Source organism: Folsomia candida, unplaced genomic scaffold, assembly GCF_002217175.1.
Source record: "Folsomia candida strain VU population unplaced genomic scaffold, ASM221717v1 Fcan01_Sc046, whole genome shotgun sequence".
Lineage (NCBI taxonomy): Eukaryota > Metazoa > Arthropoda > Collembola > Entomobryomorpha > Isotomidae > Folsomia > Folsomia candida.
The window spans coordinates 281663-300499 of NW_019091238.1; the positions used below are offsets into that span (position 1 = coordinate 281663).

Sequence of the window (18837 nt, forward strand, 5' to 3'; positions counted from 1 at the left end):
TTATGATGATTTTGATACCGGTGGTGATAATGTTATGACCGGACGGAAAAATTTCATTACCACTCGGAATCACAATTGTAACCAAGGCGGTTAAGTCATATATTGACACCGGCGGTGTTGATTTGGCAAATTTTCGTTTTGAGTGCATGAAAACCTTTTCGAAAAATATTTCCTCATTCCAAATTCTTTCCATTTGAAAATTTTCAGACAAATTACTCCTGCATTGAACATTCATTTATTTAAAAAATTAAAAATAAATACGTATTGAGTATTCCTTTTTTGCTAATTGTGTTATTAATTTTATTGATTTGACATATAAGATGAATTTATGAATATACCGAGCTATGTCATCCAGGGTTGCAGAAATCTCATCTCACCTTCATAAATCTCAACTCACTGACAATGGGGAGGTGTTAGGTGGTTATCGCCAATGTGGACCGGACTAATTTTACGTTGTTCAGGCTCAAAAATAAGCCCACCCGTGTTTTTTCGTTTTTCTGAATGGGCATGTTTACGCCCGTGGCAGAATTTTCAAAAAAAATTTCAGCCAAAATTCGGATTTCTAAAAACGCTATAAGTTTTCGAGTTTTAGCCCGATTTCAAAAATTGAATACAATTTGTGCTCAGAATTACTTCCCTGAAAATATAAAAATTCATTTTCAAAATTTTTAAAAAATTGATATTTTCATGCTATTTCTGAGTTTTTGGAAACCCAAAAAACGATAATTTTTTGAAAATTAAAAGTATTTTAAAAATAAATTTTTATATTGTCAGGGAAGTAATTCTGAGCACAAATTGTATTCAATTTTTGAAATCGGGCTAAAACTCGAAAAGTTAGAGCGTTTTTAAAAATCCGGATTTTGGCTGACATTTTTTTGGAAAATTCTGCCACGGGCTTAAACATGCCCATTCAGAAAAACGAAAAAAAACAGGTGGGCTTATTTTTGAGCCTGAACAATGTAAAATTAGTCCGGTCCACATTGGCGATAACCACCTGACACCTCCTCATTGTGAGATATAACGAGAAATAGTGAGGCATGAGAAATATGAGATATAGTGAGATTTGGGAGCCATGCACTAGCGCCATCTAACGGACGGGGCATGAACTACAAGTTTATCTCATTATTTCACGTATTTCTCACTCAGCCCCAACTGAGATGATTGATATAAATCATTAAATCTCATTAGGTGATATACACCACTTGCAACCCTGATGTCATCCTACTTAAATCACTTGTCACTGTATTCATATCTGTGACAAACTGTCTGTGACACATCTGAAACATAATGGATTGGTTGGAGCAAATGGTGAGATAACAAGTTGAAAAATTCGTTGAAATCAGATCAAGTCAGAAATTTTTAATCCTTTACTAATGGATGTGCCAATCAAACTGAGGTACAAATATGTAATTAACCATACATATATTTAAATTAGCATACATATTTACCTACATACATAATTGATTCAGGTATGTAAATTGTTCTGAGCCGGTTAAACAATACGTGATATTGGTAAATCTCATATCAATTTGACCTACTTTTATATCGTGATAAATGTTCATTAAGTCCATTTTTCAACGAATTCTGCACCCTATTATCACAAAATTTCAATCAATCCATCATCCTTCTGATGGGTAAACACTAACAAATTTCAACGAATTTATTTTCCTTAACCAAATTAGTGTCACTGATATGAAAACAAACTGATGAATGATCTCGATTAATGCAATTCTGCGTAGAGAGCTTGGTATAAAAAGACTTCATTTTTCGAACAGTTATGTGACATCAAGTCTTCATACGCACAAAATATTTTGAGGTCCAACTTCTCGAAATCAAATTTTTGTCCAAAAAATGAAAAACATTTATTCACCCTGGACTTGCATCCTTCTCCCACTCCTGGTCCTTCTCTTACACCAACCTGGTGTCGCAATTAAGGTGGAAATGACTCTTTACCAACACGCTAACTATACTGGGAATAGCCTCACCGTATCTGAAACGCATGTCGGTGTGGATTGCGTCACTGACACAGTCGGACTTGGACAAGGGTTTAAATCCTATTGTTATTCGGGATCGTAAGTTAAACATATTTGACAAATTGTAGTATAATTTACGGTATGAGGATTTGATATTCAAAACTAAATAGTTTAATTTATTAGAACCAATATTATATATTTTGTTAAATTATTGAATAACCGAAAGCAGAGCCAGTCTAGAATTTAATTTTGCCTTGTGAAAATGATCATTTTAGAATTAATAAATAAGGGGTGAAGCCCCTTTCTAAGACCGTTATGTTTGTCCGTCTGTATGTCTGTCTGTTGGTTGGATGTTTCAGTTAAGCAACAAGCTTAACCCCGAATTCAATACTTACCTCCATTTTAACCCTAGAGGTCACAAAGGGTTAAAGAAATATTTAAACTAGCCATGAGTATGTACCTCTTATTTAGAGTTTTTACCCATGCATTCTAACAGTTTGGGTCTCAATCCAACGAAAATTATATTTTGATTAGTGTAAACGAATTATTATTAAATTCCAGATGGCAACTGACCCGGTCCGGTGCGACGCTATCATTGTATCCATACTCGACTAGATTCTGCGACACGATGTCTCCCGGGTACGAAATGGTAACGAATATTTATCAGTACGGCCCCCCAGACACGACCACTCCCGCGATTGCGTTGTCCTGGCCGTACAATGGAAACCAGATCCGTCTCGTGTACGAATCCGATGGCGATTTAAACATCACTTCCAGCGTCATTGTCGTCTCTGTCGCGTACACTTCCGGCAGATCGAGCTGGACACTGTTCGAGTTAAAGAACTTTCAGGGAAGGACAAACTGTTTAACTTCGACGGCCGAGTTGCACCGGTACAGCGGGTCACAATTGGGGCTTCCATCGGTCGGTTCGGTGTGTAAAGGGTGTGGATGTACGGGATAGGTCATCGGAGAGAGTGGGGATTCATAAGATGAATAAATTTGGCGAAAAGCAGCAGGTATGTATCCTTGAATATTTTGTTTGTTACAAATTTACTTAGCTACGAATTTGTGCATCAACTCTTAATCACTTTAGCATAAAAGATACAATCTGGTTCCATATTTAGAATGTTATGACTAAAAATAAAGTTTAATCCAGTTAGGTTAATAAATTATTTGCTGAATCGTACTGAATATTGTCACACATCCCTTACATAGTGTAATTATAATTATAATTAGCTTTATTTAGTTCACATAATTTGCATTCTTAGAATACAATTCGATGCATGTATTTCCTGTCGTTAATATATTAAAATAATTGTACTAATTTTAATAATAACGGTCGTTTCTATGAGACGGGCCATCTGACCCAATAAATAAATAGTTTAAGTTATTTGTTTAATTGTTCATTGAATTTTTCAACAATGGCAGGATGCAGGCCACACGTAAGTACTTGCGTTCATATCCTGGGTTTTATACGTCGTTTAAGTATCCCGAGTCGGGATTCCCGACAAACAAAAACGAACGTGGCATAACTTAGGTATTCCAGACCTTACTTATCTAGGAGTAGAAGGTCACAGGTTGCCGGCGCCAAATTTCGATGTCCTTTGGATATGTCATAGTACTACGTGAGTCTAGAAGAAACGAAGCAGGGTTACAATCGATGGGCCCGCCACACCCCCTCAAACGCACCAAAACCCTCAGAGTTGTCGCACTAAAACCATCCACAATAATCGAGTTTTAATTACTTAGATTTGGAAGAAATTTACATTTTTGTGATCCCAGATAGTTGCTCTATCATATTCAATAGCAATCACAACTTGTTTAAATTTTCAATATTTTGCAAGATTTTCTGACCAAGGGTGTGCATGGAAAAAATTCTCCCTGGCGTAAATTTTTATTGAAAGAGAGGTTGCATGACTGCGACGAGGTAATTAATGATTTCAGGATTAATTAATGATTTGAAGTGGTCAACATTCTTTGATAATTCAGGAGTCATTCACAAGCTTATCTTTGTATTGTTTCGATTAAGCACTCAAGTTTAGAATTAAATTGTCATGCATAAACGCCAATTATTAAATTGGTTCGGGCACGGAAAACTTCCGAGGGCCCGGACAAGCAAGTTTCGGCACTGAGTAGACGTACATAACTCTATCGCCGCAATGTTAAACTTCTCAGATAGCTGACTGGCTATAAATATTTGCCAGTGGTGATAAATTTATAACGAAGTCAAGTCACAGTCATATGTATACTTTCTGGTTACAATTGTAACTAGATTTATTAGGGTGCACAAACGGTACACATAAAATTTTGCAGTAGCACGTCAGTCATACAGTAGCCTAGTTCGTAAATAGTTACACATCAAATATTTAGTGATGGACGACAGAATGAGGGCATATTTTCCTGTCTTTATTGGAACGCTGCTGGTCACAGATATTTCTGGGTACGCAAAATCAGGTGCGATGAAGATCCGCTTTGAAATACGGTAATTACGTAATTAATTAATTAATCAATTAAATTTCTCTGCATATTTATAACCTTTTATTTTTTAATTGAGGAGATTTCTATTAGCGAGAAACGAATACATAAATCTTGATAAAATCTTGGGTTTATACGCTGAAAATAAATTGTTTTTGGTTAGAAATAAATATTCTTTTTATTATTTTTTCAATTATTTCGTAACGCCCCGTTAACTGATGTGCTAAGCAAGCCAGGTAATTGTTTGAAGATTTTGGGAATATGTGCATGTATGTGTTACGTGGCAATTTTTGAGAAACTTTTACCCGGAAGGATCAGTAATAAATTTCTGTTTTAAAATATTCAATTTTTTCAGGTGTATGTTCATGAAAGACGTATTTATGTATGTATGGGTAAACCATAGGGCACATTTTTGAAATTTTTGCAATACATGCAATGAAATGTAAACTCTTAATATATTGCTGTATTAAATTATGGAGAATCACGCCTTAAAGCTATGTTTAATCTGCCAGTTCTCATGCCCTACACTAAATATAAGAATGTTTTATGAATCACATTTTATCATAATTACGAGATTTCTGCCCACTCCATTAAGAAATTAAGGATACAAAATTTTGCTAAAATTATTTGTATACATAAATTTGTAAACTTTTGTGACGTAACAGCGAAATTTTTTATTTTGTAACCCAATTCTCGTTTGTGGAAGATTATGGATTTTAGCCCATTTTCTCTAAATACGCGTTGTAAAATTTGTACCCATTATGAAGGGTTTTTCCTCCCATGTTAAATTTCAACATTTTCTTGCCCAAAATTTCCACATTACAGAACAATGTTAAATTCCTATTTTTTCGGAGTTCCCTTAAAAGTAAAACCACGAAATTCCTCCTCCCACTCGATGACCATACAAGATTCTTGTATGTAACATCCCCGAATTAATGTATTTTCTTGTAGTTAGTCTTGAAAGGGTTAATAAAAATAAATCGAATCCTCAATTATTGATTTAATCCATTAATTAATATGATGTTATTTATTCATTCAGATATCTTCCTCTCGGTGCAAGTTCGTGCCCCACGAAATGGCACTTGGATATCGGGATGCACCCGAACCACGAGCCACGTGGAGGACACGTTCTTTCCCGTCTTCAAAGAAGTGTACACTTACCACTATAACTTTTACGAGGTGAGCATTCAATATATTAGCCGAGCAGGGAGTAAATTCTTCCCGTCAAGCTTTTACCGCTAAGAAACAAATTGCTACCAATCCGGTAGGGAGTTAGTACCAAATGTTTACTAATGCAGGGTATAGCTGTACACAATTGTACGAAACGTACACTGTAAATAATGTGGTAATAAACATTACCGAAAAGCAAAAGTATAAATATGACACTACCAAAGTAGTAATGATCAGTTGTCCCGTGTGGTATCGGCTTGGTAATAAAGTTTTACCACCATGGTAACGAATTTTTACTACCTGGTAAAATATTATTACCAAATTTATAACTGGTAAATCATTACCTTCGTGACTTAACCGGATTATTAATAGTGCATGAATGCATATTTAATTATATTAAACATTGAGAGTCCCTAAACCCACAGAGTTAAATTTACATAGATGGCTTTATTTGTGCATAGTAAAGCTGGACACAGTTTGAGGTACACTGACAATGGAACGTTTTTTCAAGCTACACGAGATAAGCTTATTGACTTATCTCAAAAAATCAAGCTAAAAATTAGAAATAAGGTGGTACTTCTCTTTCCGTTGAATGGGCACTTGGAGGTCAAATATTTGAGGGCAAAGTTTACAGTAGCGGCCTGTTTTTTCTCAAGCGGGCGAGCGGAGGAGTGAAAATTTTCTCCTTCTCGCCCAGGGTCATTCCGCTGCCCTTCACTTTCGCGTTTGGACTTTCATTCAATGCATGTTATTTTTAAAAAATTTACGCAATCTCGTAAATTTTTGCATGCACATAAATTCATATTTGCTTTTTAAATGGATCTTACCATCCATCGAGCCTTAATAAAAAAAGTGATAATGGGTTTAATAAATTACAAGTGTGTCGTTAAAACATTTATCCAAATAGTACAATGCATTTTCTTAGACGATGAATTGAACCCAAATCAAGAACATTTCTTAATTTCTGAAGTTTAACTAGAAAAGCTGCACGATAGATAAATTGGTGAAATTGACTAATGGCTATTTATTTAAAACTGATGTTTTCGATAAATAAGTAATTGTATGTGATCTCGTGTAGCTTTTCTAGTAAAACTTCAGCAATTAAGAAGTGTTCTTAATTTTGGTCCAATCCATCATCCTCGAAACTAGATTGTATTACTTGGGTGAATGCTTTAGCGACGCACTTATAATTTATTGAAGCCATTGACACTTTTTAAATTACCGATCGGTGGATAGTATTGTCGATTTAAAAAGCAAATATAAAATTATATAAATGTATGCACCAATTTACGAGATTGTGAAATTTTATCAAAAATAATGTGCATGAGTGCGAACGCGAGAGTGAAGGCAGTGGAGTGACCTCGAAGGAGGAGAAAATTTTCATTCCTCCGCTCGCCCGCCTGAGAAAAAAACAGGCCGCCTTTGCCCTCAAATATTTGACCTCCAAGTGCCCATTCAACGGAAAGAGAAGTACCACGTTATTTCTAATTTTTAGCTTGATTTTTTGAGATGAATCACTAAGCTCGTGTAGCTTGAAAAAAGGTTTCATTGTGAGGCAGAATTTTACTGCGCCAACTTATCTAAAAGAGGAATTTCAAAGTCAGGGGGGTTAAAACCCTTCTGTGGATTCTGGCGAGTGTTTTAACTTCAGCTTTTAATTTTTCTAAATTACACAAATCCGTAATTTCCATTAATTTTAAATTTTTGAATTTAAATTTTGAACTACGAACATTTTTTACCGATTATCCTTGTTTCTTTGCTCAAATCTGGCCATGTTTTCTCTAAATTTATTAAGTCACAAAGCTTTATTATTCTGTTTGTTTTCCAACTTTTTTTAACATTTGCTTCACTCTAGCGCTTATTCTTCACCGTGTACGAGAAGGAACCTATCTTAATTCCGGACAAGGTTGTTACCTTAATCTGCTTTAAGGGCCGATCATATATTTAGTGAAACAGTCCCAATTTTTTATGTGTAATCGAGAAAAAATTTATTTCGACCCTAAATTTTCAAAGAAGTTACTGAATTTATTTATGAACCGTCCTTTCCATAAGCTTTAAAAAATTTGGTAACAAATCGTCACCCGCGGAGGCACTTCCTCAGGTGACAATTTGTCCAATAAAAAATTAGTAATTGAGACATTATAGCCTCTTAAAAGTGATGTGACCATTTTTGAAAAGTTGGTAAATGCAGCCTCAATTCTGCATACATAAATAAATATATTTTGTAAACTGCACGTACATACATAAATACATACTGACACGTGGAAACTATAAGAGAGTAAAGCTCACTCTGGATCTAGTATATTTAGAATCTAAATTAGGTTATCTAAATTCTAGATAACCTAATTTAGAGTGCATGAATAAGGAATAAGCATTTACTTCCTTATTTAGAAGGGTAATATTATTTGTAAGGGGATACACGTACTATGCATTTTATCTAGAGACAGAGTGTTTCCTTCGAATTTTAAAATAGACACAAAAATTATTTACTTACTTTTAGAAACTCTGTTGGTTACGGAAAGGACTGAACTTATGTGGAAGAAAATAGTAAATGTACAATAAAAGTATGCTTATTTACTTATTCATTTTAACAGTTTGATGACCCGGCTAAGTACATATTTGGATGCAGTTATTTATTCCGCACCAGGTACTGACGTCAAACCATTGTTATGGTTAGGTGCAAATTCTGCATCTATGTATGTACAGTGGGTTGCCAAAAGTATTGGTGGTCAATTTTGTGCTCTGTACAGTGAGATCTTTATAAGACAGCTGTAAGAGGTAATTTTTCTTCCTTTGTGTGGTGTGGTGGCATTTCTTCGGTGTTATGTTGGCTTGTCCATCAAAGAACAAGTTGACTTGAACTTGTTGATGATATTCTGAATTACCCAGAGCGCCACTAACAATTAGTAACAATGCGATGGTGTGAAGTGTAAGCCTCCGATTTGGCTGAAATTTTGAAATTATGTGGTCCAAGTCAATTCAACTAACGTTTCTTGAGGCAGTTTGTGCGATGGTGGGAATTAGTCAAAATATTGGAGGTCAAAGTTGAAAAACGGGCGATTTTGCCATTCCAACGGAATGGGAGTGGGTTTTGCCTCCTCCGCTTTGCGAAAATCGCAAATTTTTCAACTTTGACCACCAATATTTTGACTAATTCCCAACATCGCACAAACTGCCTCAAGAAACGTGAGTTGTATTGACTTGGACCACATAATTTCAAAATTTCAGCCAAGTCGGAGGGTTACATTTCACACCATCGAATTGTAAGATCAAAAGGAGAAGATTTTAGGGCGTAACCCCTATACGGTGAGTGGTGTGGGTAAATTTTTCCCAGTGATGTGCAACTCGCCTGTTTTGGCCCTATTTAATAAATATTCAGTGTAATAACCATAAACAAGTATTATCCTAACGTTATGACTGGTAATTCAGATGTGTGGGGCCTGTAGGTATAAAAACTAAACCACCACCAATACTTTAGTCACAATTTTTTATGCCATTTTCGAAGTTTTTTCTCAATCTCCCCCGAACGGGATAAGATTTCCAAATTATGTTTCCATGGGCAAGTATTTTCTTGCCCATTTGCTTGGCTATAAAAAATGCCTTTAGAATCAGTCCGTGGTCAACCCTCTGCAAAAATACCGTACACTGTACCGAGCACAAAATTGACCACCAATACTTTTGGCAACCCACTGTACATATGTACATAAGCAGTGCATCTGTGAATTAATATGTAATTGCGATTGTCCCGATTCCGACCTGGACTTTGTTCACGGTTAGAAAATTCGTGAGGAAATACAAACATGCATTTGTACGTAAATAGTTAAATGTACACACACTCTTAATAATTCGGTGAAGTCACGCAGGTAATGATTTCTCTATAATAAATTTTGTAATAATATTTTACCAGGTCGTAAAAATTCGTTACCATGATGGTATAACTAGCCATCACCACACGGGACAGCTTATCATTATCACTTTGGTAGAGTCATGTACTTGTGCTTTTCGGTAATGTTTATTACCAGATTATTTACAGTGCAGCTACCTACATTCGTCTTTTCTGTGGTGAAATTATAGCCTTGAAGATGAATAACATATTTGCCACTTTTCACAAATAGATCAGTGTCTCAAGATAAAACACAAACTTGTAACACATTGGGTCTAGAAAAATCATCTTACTTGTCGGCAAACATTATTTATATTGTATGTATCGATTCATCAAAATAAATTAGATAAGCCTTTATTAATAATTAAGCATTTATCAATTTCATCCACGGCATACTAAAGCTGGAAATTGTAGAGGTAAAAATTCACAAAGAACTGGGAATGTGCCAACACCACATCATATTTAGATATAAATTTGTAAATTCTGGTAAATTCACCTAAAATTTCTTAGAGTGTGCACATATCCATTATATACGTTCGCAAAGAAAAATACGCTGGTTCCAATTATAACGTATAAAAATAAAATAATTTGAAAAAAGACAATAAATGTTTACAAAAAAACAAAGAAATACAATAAATTTTTAAAAAAATTCTTAAAATACAATAATTACTGCAAACGATTCGCTATTTCATTGATTTTCTCTGCCGAAGGATGAAACGTCATTAACAAGTTGAGCGTCCAGTCCTGAATCGACATGCAGTACGTTGTCAAAACGGAGGCATCCAGTTTGTAGAAGTAGAACCCGGTAATACCCGCATAAACCCGGAGGGGTCTCATCGACTTGATTTTCTTTCGCATCCACCCATTCTCCTTGCGGCCCCCGGGTATCGAATGGGTCCAGGTGAGGAGGATGTTCTCCGAATTTTCATACACATCAATGGCCACGGGCAGCAGGGATAGAATAAGCATGATGAGCAGAGTTGCGAAGAAGGGAAATATGGCGTAGTACAGGGGCGGAATTCCAAAATCGAGGAATCGGATTGTTGCAAAGTTTAGCCCGGCACAGAAAAAGAGACCGCTCGACATCAAGAAGAATGCTTGCGTTGCCATCTGTTTTTCTGGTTGTAACGCAAGTACGGCGAGATGGGTGTATAACTTGATCCAGTTCGGGGTCAGGGCAACATCGCCCTTCCTGTAATATGTGTGGGATTGATTTATTAAATTTGTTGAACTGTTGACTATCTAATCTAATGAATATCTCATCGTTGTCCCAGCATATATAATCAATTTCTTATTAAGAATAGGAAACAACAGTCTAATACATATGAAAAGTTAGGTTCTGACACGTTTATCAATGCAATTTCATATCTGGTGCTAAAAATCTTACGAACTGGGATCAATGGCTGGGAGCAAATTAATTTGACATTGTCAATCATGAAATCCCTAGAGGATCACAATTTCCAATGAAGGGGTAACCAGGTAATATTTTTTTACCACGAAATTGCTTACAAATATTTTTTATCAAACCTGACTTGTTCCGCGTATTCTGCAAATATCCGAATATAGGTGATCACCAGCTTGCCAGATAATGCATAAAAATACAACAGAAACGGGAATATCCGCTGGCCCTCCATGTACGCGACGAAGCTTAGCGACAGCCTCAGAAAGGTATGTACCAAAAGTGTGATTGGGTTCGCGCTGTAATCCATGTTCAAATATGACCACATGTCTTCCAGCGGGAATCGGTACACATCAACCCTGAAGATGAATACAGCAGATAGTACCGTAACCAGCGATACAATGGGTAACGAGGTCAGTGCGACGAGTAGTATGAGCCCTGCACCATAAAAAATATGTAAAGGAGAGATTGCGAATGTTTTCACGTTTTCAATTGTCATGAAAACGTTAAATTAAGGATCAACATTTATGTACGTGGGAATTTAATGTGAAATCCTGTAATTCATACTAATCCAATTACGGAGATTGCGAAATTAGGTTTTACAATGCATACATATTCTTGAATTTATCATTAAGGTAAATGTGAACCTTTCGGTCTACGTAAGAATTTATTCTGAAACTTCACCTGACCATTTTCAATATACAATCCGCTATCCTACATACCTGCCCAATCCAGCCCGCCCCCCGGCAAGAAGATGCTTGGAATTCGTGCTTTTCGAAATGCCCTGTCAATCCAAGCCAGCCACTCGTTCCATTTGCCATTCACAACTCGTATCTTTTCTTCTACAAGAACCATCACACATCCACTCAAAACAAAAATTTGTCAAATCAACACCGCCCATGACTTAACCGCCTGGGTTACAATTCTGATTCCAAGTTATGATGATTTTGATACCGGTTGTGATAATGTTATAACCGGACGGAAAAATTGCATTACCACGCGGAATCAGAATTGTAACCAAGGCGGTTAAGTCATATATTGACACGGGCGGTGTTGATTTGACAAATTTTTGTTTTGAGTGTATATACAAAATTTAAAATATCTTCATGTGTATTCTAAAACCCCGACATTTTGTATACCCGTGGTCCCAAAGACTTTCATAATGTCATGAAAATCCAATATCCCATCCACAATTTGGACGGCATGCTGCCCATACGCCATCACCACCATTGCAATCCCTGCTGCCAATCCGGCCGTCGGAATTAGCAGAGCATACTGAATGCTGTGCGAAATATTTAGCTCTTTTCGGGGCGAGTAGTACTGCCAGTAAATCGTGTAGAATGCTGCTGCCCCGCTTACACCGTAGAAGAGTCCGTAGACGCAGAAGTACCACCAGAAATATTTCACGTGAGGCGACTTATCGTACGTCATCCGATCCGTTTTTCCATCCCAGCCGATCGGAGTTTTCCAAAGGAAACTGTTATACAGGAAGGAGTGGTCAATCGCGTAGAAAATTAGAGGGGTGGGCATATTTTGTAAGGTTAAAATCCGAAGGTGAATATGGTTTTAATGAATGTGTAGCCCTTCAAGGTGCAAGTTGATGTCTGATTTGGACTTGTTTTGAAGAAGAAAACTACATAGACGCGTGCAGCCTTTAAGGCTTAACGCCGTAATTGCATTATTCAAACCGTAATGACTTGTAAGCATGCATATGTATTTCCTTATTATCAATGCCACTCCTTTTTCGTGTATTTTCTTAGCATAGAAATTTTGAACAGAATTTTACTACATAAAGTTCTAAAAAATACACGTTACTAATACTTTATTATGGAAGCTTAAATTGTGATTGTCTTACAGTTAAGCAAAATTAAGGTTAAATTATTTATTTGTTTTGAGTCTTGGAGGATGTTTGCATTTGGTTTCGGCACAAATACGCTGGGTTACTTATTTATTCAGTATATGTAAAATATCCATGTAAATTCTCAAGCAGGCACTATTTTTTACGTAGAAAATTGGTAAATACATACTTAAGTATTTAACTGTAATTCTTCAAAATTATAGATGCATATGGCAATATGACCAACGCATGTACATTCTACCAGAATTATCCAAACTACTTAATTGCGAAAATTATATATAAGTCGGAAATTACAAATTAAGTGAACGAACGAATTACAGATATTCAGTATGAAAAAGATAATCTTTCTAAACATTAGATACATATGTACATTAAGCTGAATTTGACATTCTGAATCTTCAGAGCATATTTTCTTAATTCGGAGAGATTGGCTAAACGGAGAAAATTTTTTACAATTTGTCAATGATTGGATTTATTTATAGCAAACGTGTTCACTTTCATTCATGTGGCTGATTATGATAAAGAATGATGGTGAATGAAAATGAGTGTAAGATTAAGTCATTTTAGATGAATTACTCTGAATGAAAGGATTTCTCACTCCTTTCATTTTTCACCCCATGCTTAAAACATAGGACTAAGTAAGAAATGAAGCCAGCTTAAGTGAAGTGAAATGAAATGAGTTCGAAGGAAAATGACTTAATGTAAATGAAAATCTTCACTCTGAAATCGACATGACTGAACCTTGAATGAAAAATTATTGAACAGCTATTATTCGTAGTGAAGAATAGGTAAGAATGAAAATGACTTAAAAATTCCGTCATTTCAGATGAATGCGAATGTGTAGATTAAGTGAACTATGGAATGAAGTCAAATGAAGCGAAATGAGATGAATTTGTAAGAACGTGACTGAATTTGAATGACAATTTTCAATCAGGAATCGGGATAACTGACTTTGAAGGAACACATTTTTGTAAATAGGTACACATTAAATATAAGAGTTAAAATATCCTGAAAGATTCACAAACCATGCAACCTCATAAAACTGTGTTATAATTGAAATCCCTAGCCCAACCGAGAGTAGTGTAAAGTGCATCCTCAGCATTTTCCAAGACAACGGTTTTTTCCTTCCTGTTACAATGTTGCCCACGTGGCCATCCTGATCATGTTCTCCAATTCCCCATCTCACCACGTATAATCCACCCTTGTTAAAGAAAGTGTACCAACGAGTCTTCCACGTTGAGTAAATTCCTGATTCGCAAAGCCTGCGCAGCATGTTACCAAATATTTTACCAACCCAGTTCCTCGAAGAAATCCACCCAGATCTTTCACCGATGAGGTAAAAATCATCATTTTTCAGGTGCGCGAATCTACCAGTTTCCTTAATTAAGGTTGCAAATGTTTCCAGATTTGAGGAGGTTTGTAGAATTATGAATGTCTCCGATATTTGGATATCACCGACACGACCAAGATATGCTAGGGACACAATTGATCTGTCGAATAAGGTGATGTCGTTAATCTTAGGAACTATATGAATCTTAACATTCGTCAACTGTGGAACTTCTTCGATCAATTTATCAACCGATGTGGCATATCGGGCATTCTGGAATGAGTAAACTTTCACACCAGGTGCGTTCAAAATTGTTTCGAAATCTTTTGGCAAGTTCGGTTTCATGTCGCTCATTAAGAACGAGTAGAGCAAATCAGTATAACAGTTGGATAAAATTAGCATCATCAGAGACCACGTGGCGATCAGAAAAGAACCGACCTTTAACTGTTTCTTCACATCATTTTCAAATGATTCGTTGCCCTGGTTCAGAAATACGCTAATCGTCCAAAACAGGCTAGTGCCCAGTTGAGAAAACGAAGACTTTCGAACCGAGTACGCTAATAAAAGCGATAAACCTATAGCTTCGAGACACGCCAAAATCCACACGGGAATGTCGAAGGGCTTCAGAAACATCAAATTTGCCACTAAACTAGACTTATTAACGAACACGGCGTACTCGAGGCCGTCCTGAGTTTCCGCATATGGATGAATATCAATCGCATACAGATTAAATTGTTGTGAAATATTATTCAATTTCGTACGTTTTATGAAACCTGAGCTCTCATTGGTCACCCTATTCTGAATGGAGTGATTAGTTCTTATCATAAACTCGATAATCAAGCATAGATCACCTGGTAAACTAAGGTATGCATGCAATTTAGTTATGTATGCGACCTCTGCATCCGTGCAAAAGTCTTTAACCTTTTCGTATAAATGGGTTGTAATGCTATAAACGTCTTCATCCACGTCGAATGAAAGAAGGGAAATAATAGCTCGATTTTTGCCATTCTTTTCCCAGTTTTTCATATGGTAATCGTATACTGGTAATATTTCTTTGCAAGTTTCTGCCCTACATAACACTGCCAATTTTTGTGACCTTGCAACGTATGAAGTTTGAATTAAACCATTGCGAATTTGGAGCAAAATTGATTCATAAATTGGCCCAGTTTGAAGCAGAATATTTGCTTTGGAACTCTGGGACCCTGTCAGATGATCGACAAGAATGAGAAAATCTGGAATCCTTGTGTCTCGCTTGGTCCAAGGGTTTAGCAGATAGTAAATGTATTCTGGGTTAATACGGTCTAAATTAATTACTTGGATGAGATATAAATTTTTAATTTGACTAATGGTTAACACAGTTTTTGCCTTAAACGTAATACTAGTCGTCTTAATTATGTTCGTCCTTAACACCGGGACAAAAAAGGGTTCTTGTTGCAGTAGATAAATATCGCCGGAATTTACGAGTTCTAAATAACAATGTGTAAAAATGTTGAGAAAGCTGATAAAACTCAACATTATTGAAGGGATATTTGAAGAGTTGCGCTTGAGTTGCTCGAACCTCAAGCCTTAACGGTTATCGTGCACGTAAATAAATTTATTCGCTAGGAACATCATTAAAATGATTACTCTTAATTTTTGGTTCTCAAAAGAAAACGGATGTTTGTAATTTTGCAAAGGTAACGTTTATAAAGTAAAGTTAAGGTTCATATTTACCCAAACTATGAATTATCGATATCACGACGGAAAGAATAATGCCATTCCTATATCATTATTACCTGCCAGGTGAGGTGAATTAAACATGCGTTTCTGTAAATGGCAAAAACTTCCTTTTCATCATTGCAAACCACATTAAGTTTAACTTTTAATGTGCCCTGCAAATATCTGTAATTTGGTCTAAATCCAGTGTAAAATCGAAATCGCTAAGATAGGTTTTTCTAGAGCTATTCATAGTGTAAGTATCATTGGCTACTACTTGAATATCCAAGTCGACAAGTTCGTCTACTCCACGAGGAGTCCTAGGCGGGTATAGGATAGTAAGGCATGAATATATGAAACCCTGATAAAAATTAACCATGAGGAAGAGATTCACAAAGAACCATAGGGTGAATTGGATAATGGCAACCTTGCCTTTGCGATATGACCCTCCAGAACTATCGCCTACTTGGCCGAGAAATATGCATGTTATTGTGAAAACCTTATCCGCCATCATAGCAGCAGGGAGCAACATCTCATGCCATTGTCGCTTAATTATCATAGAGACGGAATCACCACGGCTTCCTTCATCCCATGCTAAATACGCTAAAAATCCCGCATCTAAGATAACGCTGATCAAGAGATAATATCATATTTCCAGGTCAAAAGGTAACACGAACGTGCCAATCCTACTTGCAGCGGAGGGTGGGTTTGTAATAGTAAAGAAATCAATTGATCGAAAATGAGGCTGAAAAAAGGTAAATAGCAAATCGCTTGAATAGGAAAGCTGTACTGCGAATGAATTCCCAAAACTCTTGATAAACTGTGAGTTGTTCAGCTTCATAAATTCCTCTACTTCGTGAGCCGTTGCTCCCAATATGGTCAAGTTATACCTTTCCGAAATTATAACCATGGGGCAGAAGTCGAAAGTTGTTACCTTGGCAAGCCCATCCTGTAATAGTTCACACTTTCCTTCCACCGGATCTTGCTGAAAGGCAAGATACTTATGAATGTCATTATTCTGAGCGTCCCACGATTGACGGATGCCGCGCAACGACAATGTCATAACTTTTGAAAACCTTAGTGGATCACACGTCAAACATGGAACAAATAACGATGAGGAGATATCATCTTGGAATATGACTGGTTTCATGGTACCCAAAAAGTCAACATGGTATGAGAGACATGACAAGTCAGTGTGACTACGAAGGTAACCAAAAATGATTTCTTGTCGGAATAACACACCGCAGAACATCATTAAGTTTTTGCAGGAAATCAGATCAACGAAGATGACTTTAGGCCGTGCAGATTTCTCCGTTCCACGATAGTAATGAGACTTAAGGTACGTTAGGTACGGGTTGGCACCCCTCGTTGAAAGTATTGATTGTTGAAGGTCCTAATATCGAAGAGGAGTGTATGAATTATCTTCCCTAATGACCTGTAAATATGGGAATTCGGTGTCCACGTAATTTACCTTATCATATCTATATGTGAATGTGAATGAGATCGGCATCCAGAAATAGACCGCTCCAAATTGTACAATTACTACGATACGACAAAGTAGAAAATGTCGCGATAAAAATGCAAATCCAGTATGGAAGCAACATGATAAGTTTGGCGGAGGAATTGTAATTATTGGCTCATACACTTTTTGTGTGGAATCCAGATATAAAAAATTCTGGTAGGGTTGAATCACGTATTCTATATGGGAGAAAACCGACTAGCTCTTCGTGTTAGATCCACAAAATCCGTTTCTCATATCCACCTTGTTAATATTAATCGGGCTTCCCACCAAACGATGATATTTCATGGACAAAACGGGATACGGAAACGTTGACTAACCCTGAAAAAGGATACACAGTATGAGTATTAAAATATGGTTGTTTCTGCTGTCATCCAATTTTAGTTTGCCTTGTATTTTGCACAGGCCGAAAACCCGTGGGATATGTATATGCACTTACAGAGAGTGTCTCACACCCATGATGTACGTATTTTGGGCAACCTAATATCTTACCAACAGCTGTATTTTTTTTATGCGAAACTCGCTGAATACAATATCCCTTGTTCTTAACTACTAGCCTGCATCGTTTTTTTCACGATGAAATAACTTCCTGTCATCTTTCAGGGGTAACTTCCTTCCAACCTAAAATTTGAAGGTTGCAAAATCCGTCAAGCGTCTTGTCGCAGGAAACTTTTTCTTTTAATAGTTTAAATCCTACAAAATCTAGGCAGGCAAGGTCATGTGACTTAACAGGATCGTCTTGTCTTATTGTTTGATACATAAGTTCAGGACCAAAATATCATACCTCTTTTTCATACGGCGAAGTTCTCTTCGTACTTTGCGATGAAGCCTTGTGGTGATGAATGTCATATTTGCATTCGTTCCCCGGGAACCATTTTAGAATTTCTTTTTTTAACCAAAGGTCGCAAAACGTGGTCGATATATCGGCCCACATTTATGATTTAGTGGTGCCAGCGAAAAATTTGTCTAGGCTTCATCCTACACGGGCAACGTGATAAGATTAACTTTGGAGTGAAAGTGGTCAAATTGACACAACTCTGAACAAGTTGCTGACCATAAGCAGCGAGCTTATTACATGCTGCATCTAGTTAGACCATTGCCTATCTCAAGTTGTGTTCACATTGAAATACCGATTTAGACGCGTGGATTAAATATTCTAACTTTAATATACTAAAGGATTTACTATTCAGGGTATCCTCATTCAGTCACGTACACCAGTATCTAGATATAGCGTTGATCGATAATTTCATTAGCACAGATGTTTAAAGTTGGTATAAATTTTTAGCACGAAACGGATTCAGTGAAAATAGCTAGTTACGGCGTGAACCAATGTTGTAGGTGATAGTTTTCGTAACGTTAACCTAGTAGAAAACATGTCTGTTCAAAAATTCACTTTTCATTCAAAAGTCAGTTAGCCTGATTTCTGACTGACTGACGGAGATTTTTTTCACATTCAATCATGTTCTTTCAGAATTGGGAGAATTATTTATCGAAATTATGGATGTATAAACATGATCTTTCAAATTCGTTTCCTTTAA

The 18837-nt window shown here is 36.5% G+C and overlaps 1 protein-coding gene and 1 long non-coding RNA gene across 2 annotated transcripts; one reads left to right on the top strand and one right to left on the bottom strand.

The window, feature by feature from the left end:
* Positions 1–1769: 1769 nt before the first annotated feature.
* Positions 1770–3363, top strand: LOC110861867. The gene is made up of 2 exons (XM_022111002.2): positions 1770–2072; positions 2535–3363. Exons 1-2 carry the CDS (start codon positions 1852–1854, stop codon positions 2932–2934), a joined length of 621 nt encoding a protein of 206 aa, XP_021966694.1. The 5' UTR covers positions 1770–1851; the 3' UTR covers positions 2935–3363.
* Positions 3090–8148, bottom strand: LOC118433284. The gene is made up of 2 exons (XR_004833292.1): positions 8113–8148; positions 3090–3684 (listed from the first exon to the last, which is right to left on the bottom strand). It is a non-coding gene; the product is annotated as an uncharacterized LOC118433284 (long non-coding RNA).
* Positions 8149–18837: the final 10689 nt, after the last annotated feature.

Coding starts and splice junctions, on each gene's coding strand:
- LOC110861867 (XM_022111002.2), top strand. CDS start 1,852: ATGAAAAACATTTATTCACCCTGGACTTGCATCCTTCTCCCACTCCTG. Junction 2,073..2,534: donor TCCTATTGTTATTCGGGATC/GTAAGTTAAACA, acceptor ATTAAATTCCAG/ATGGCAACTGACCCGGTCCG.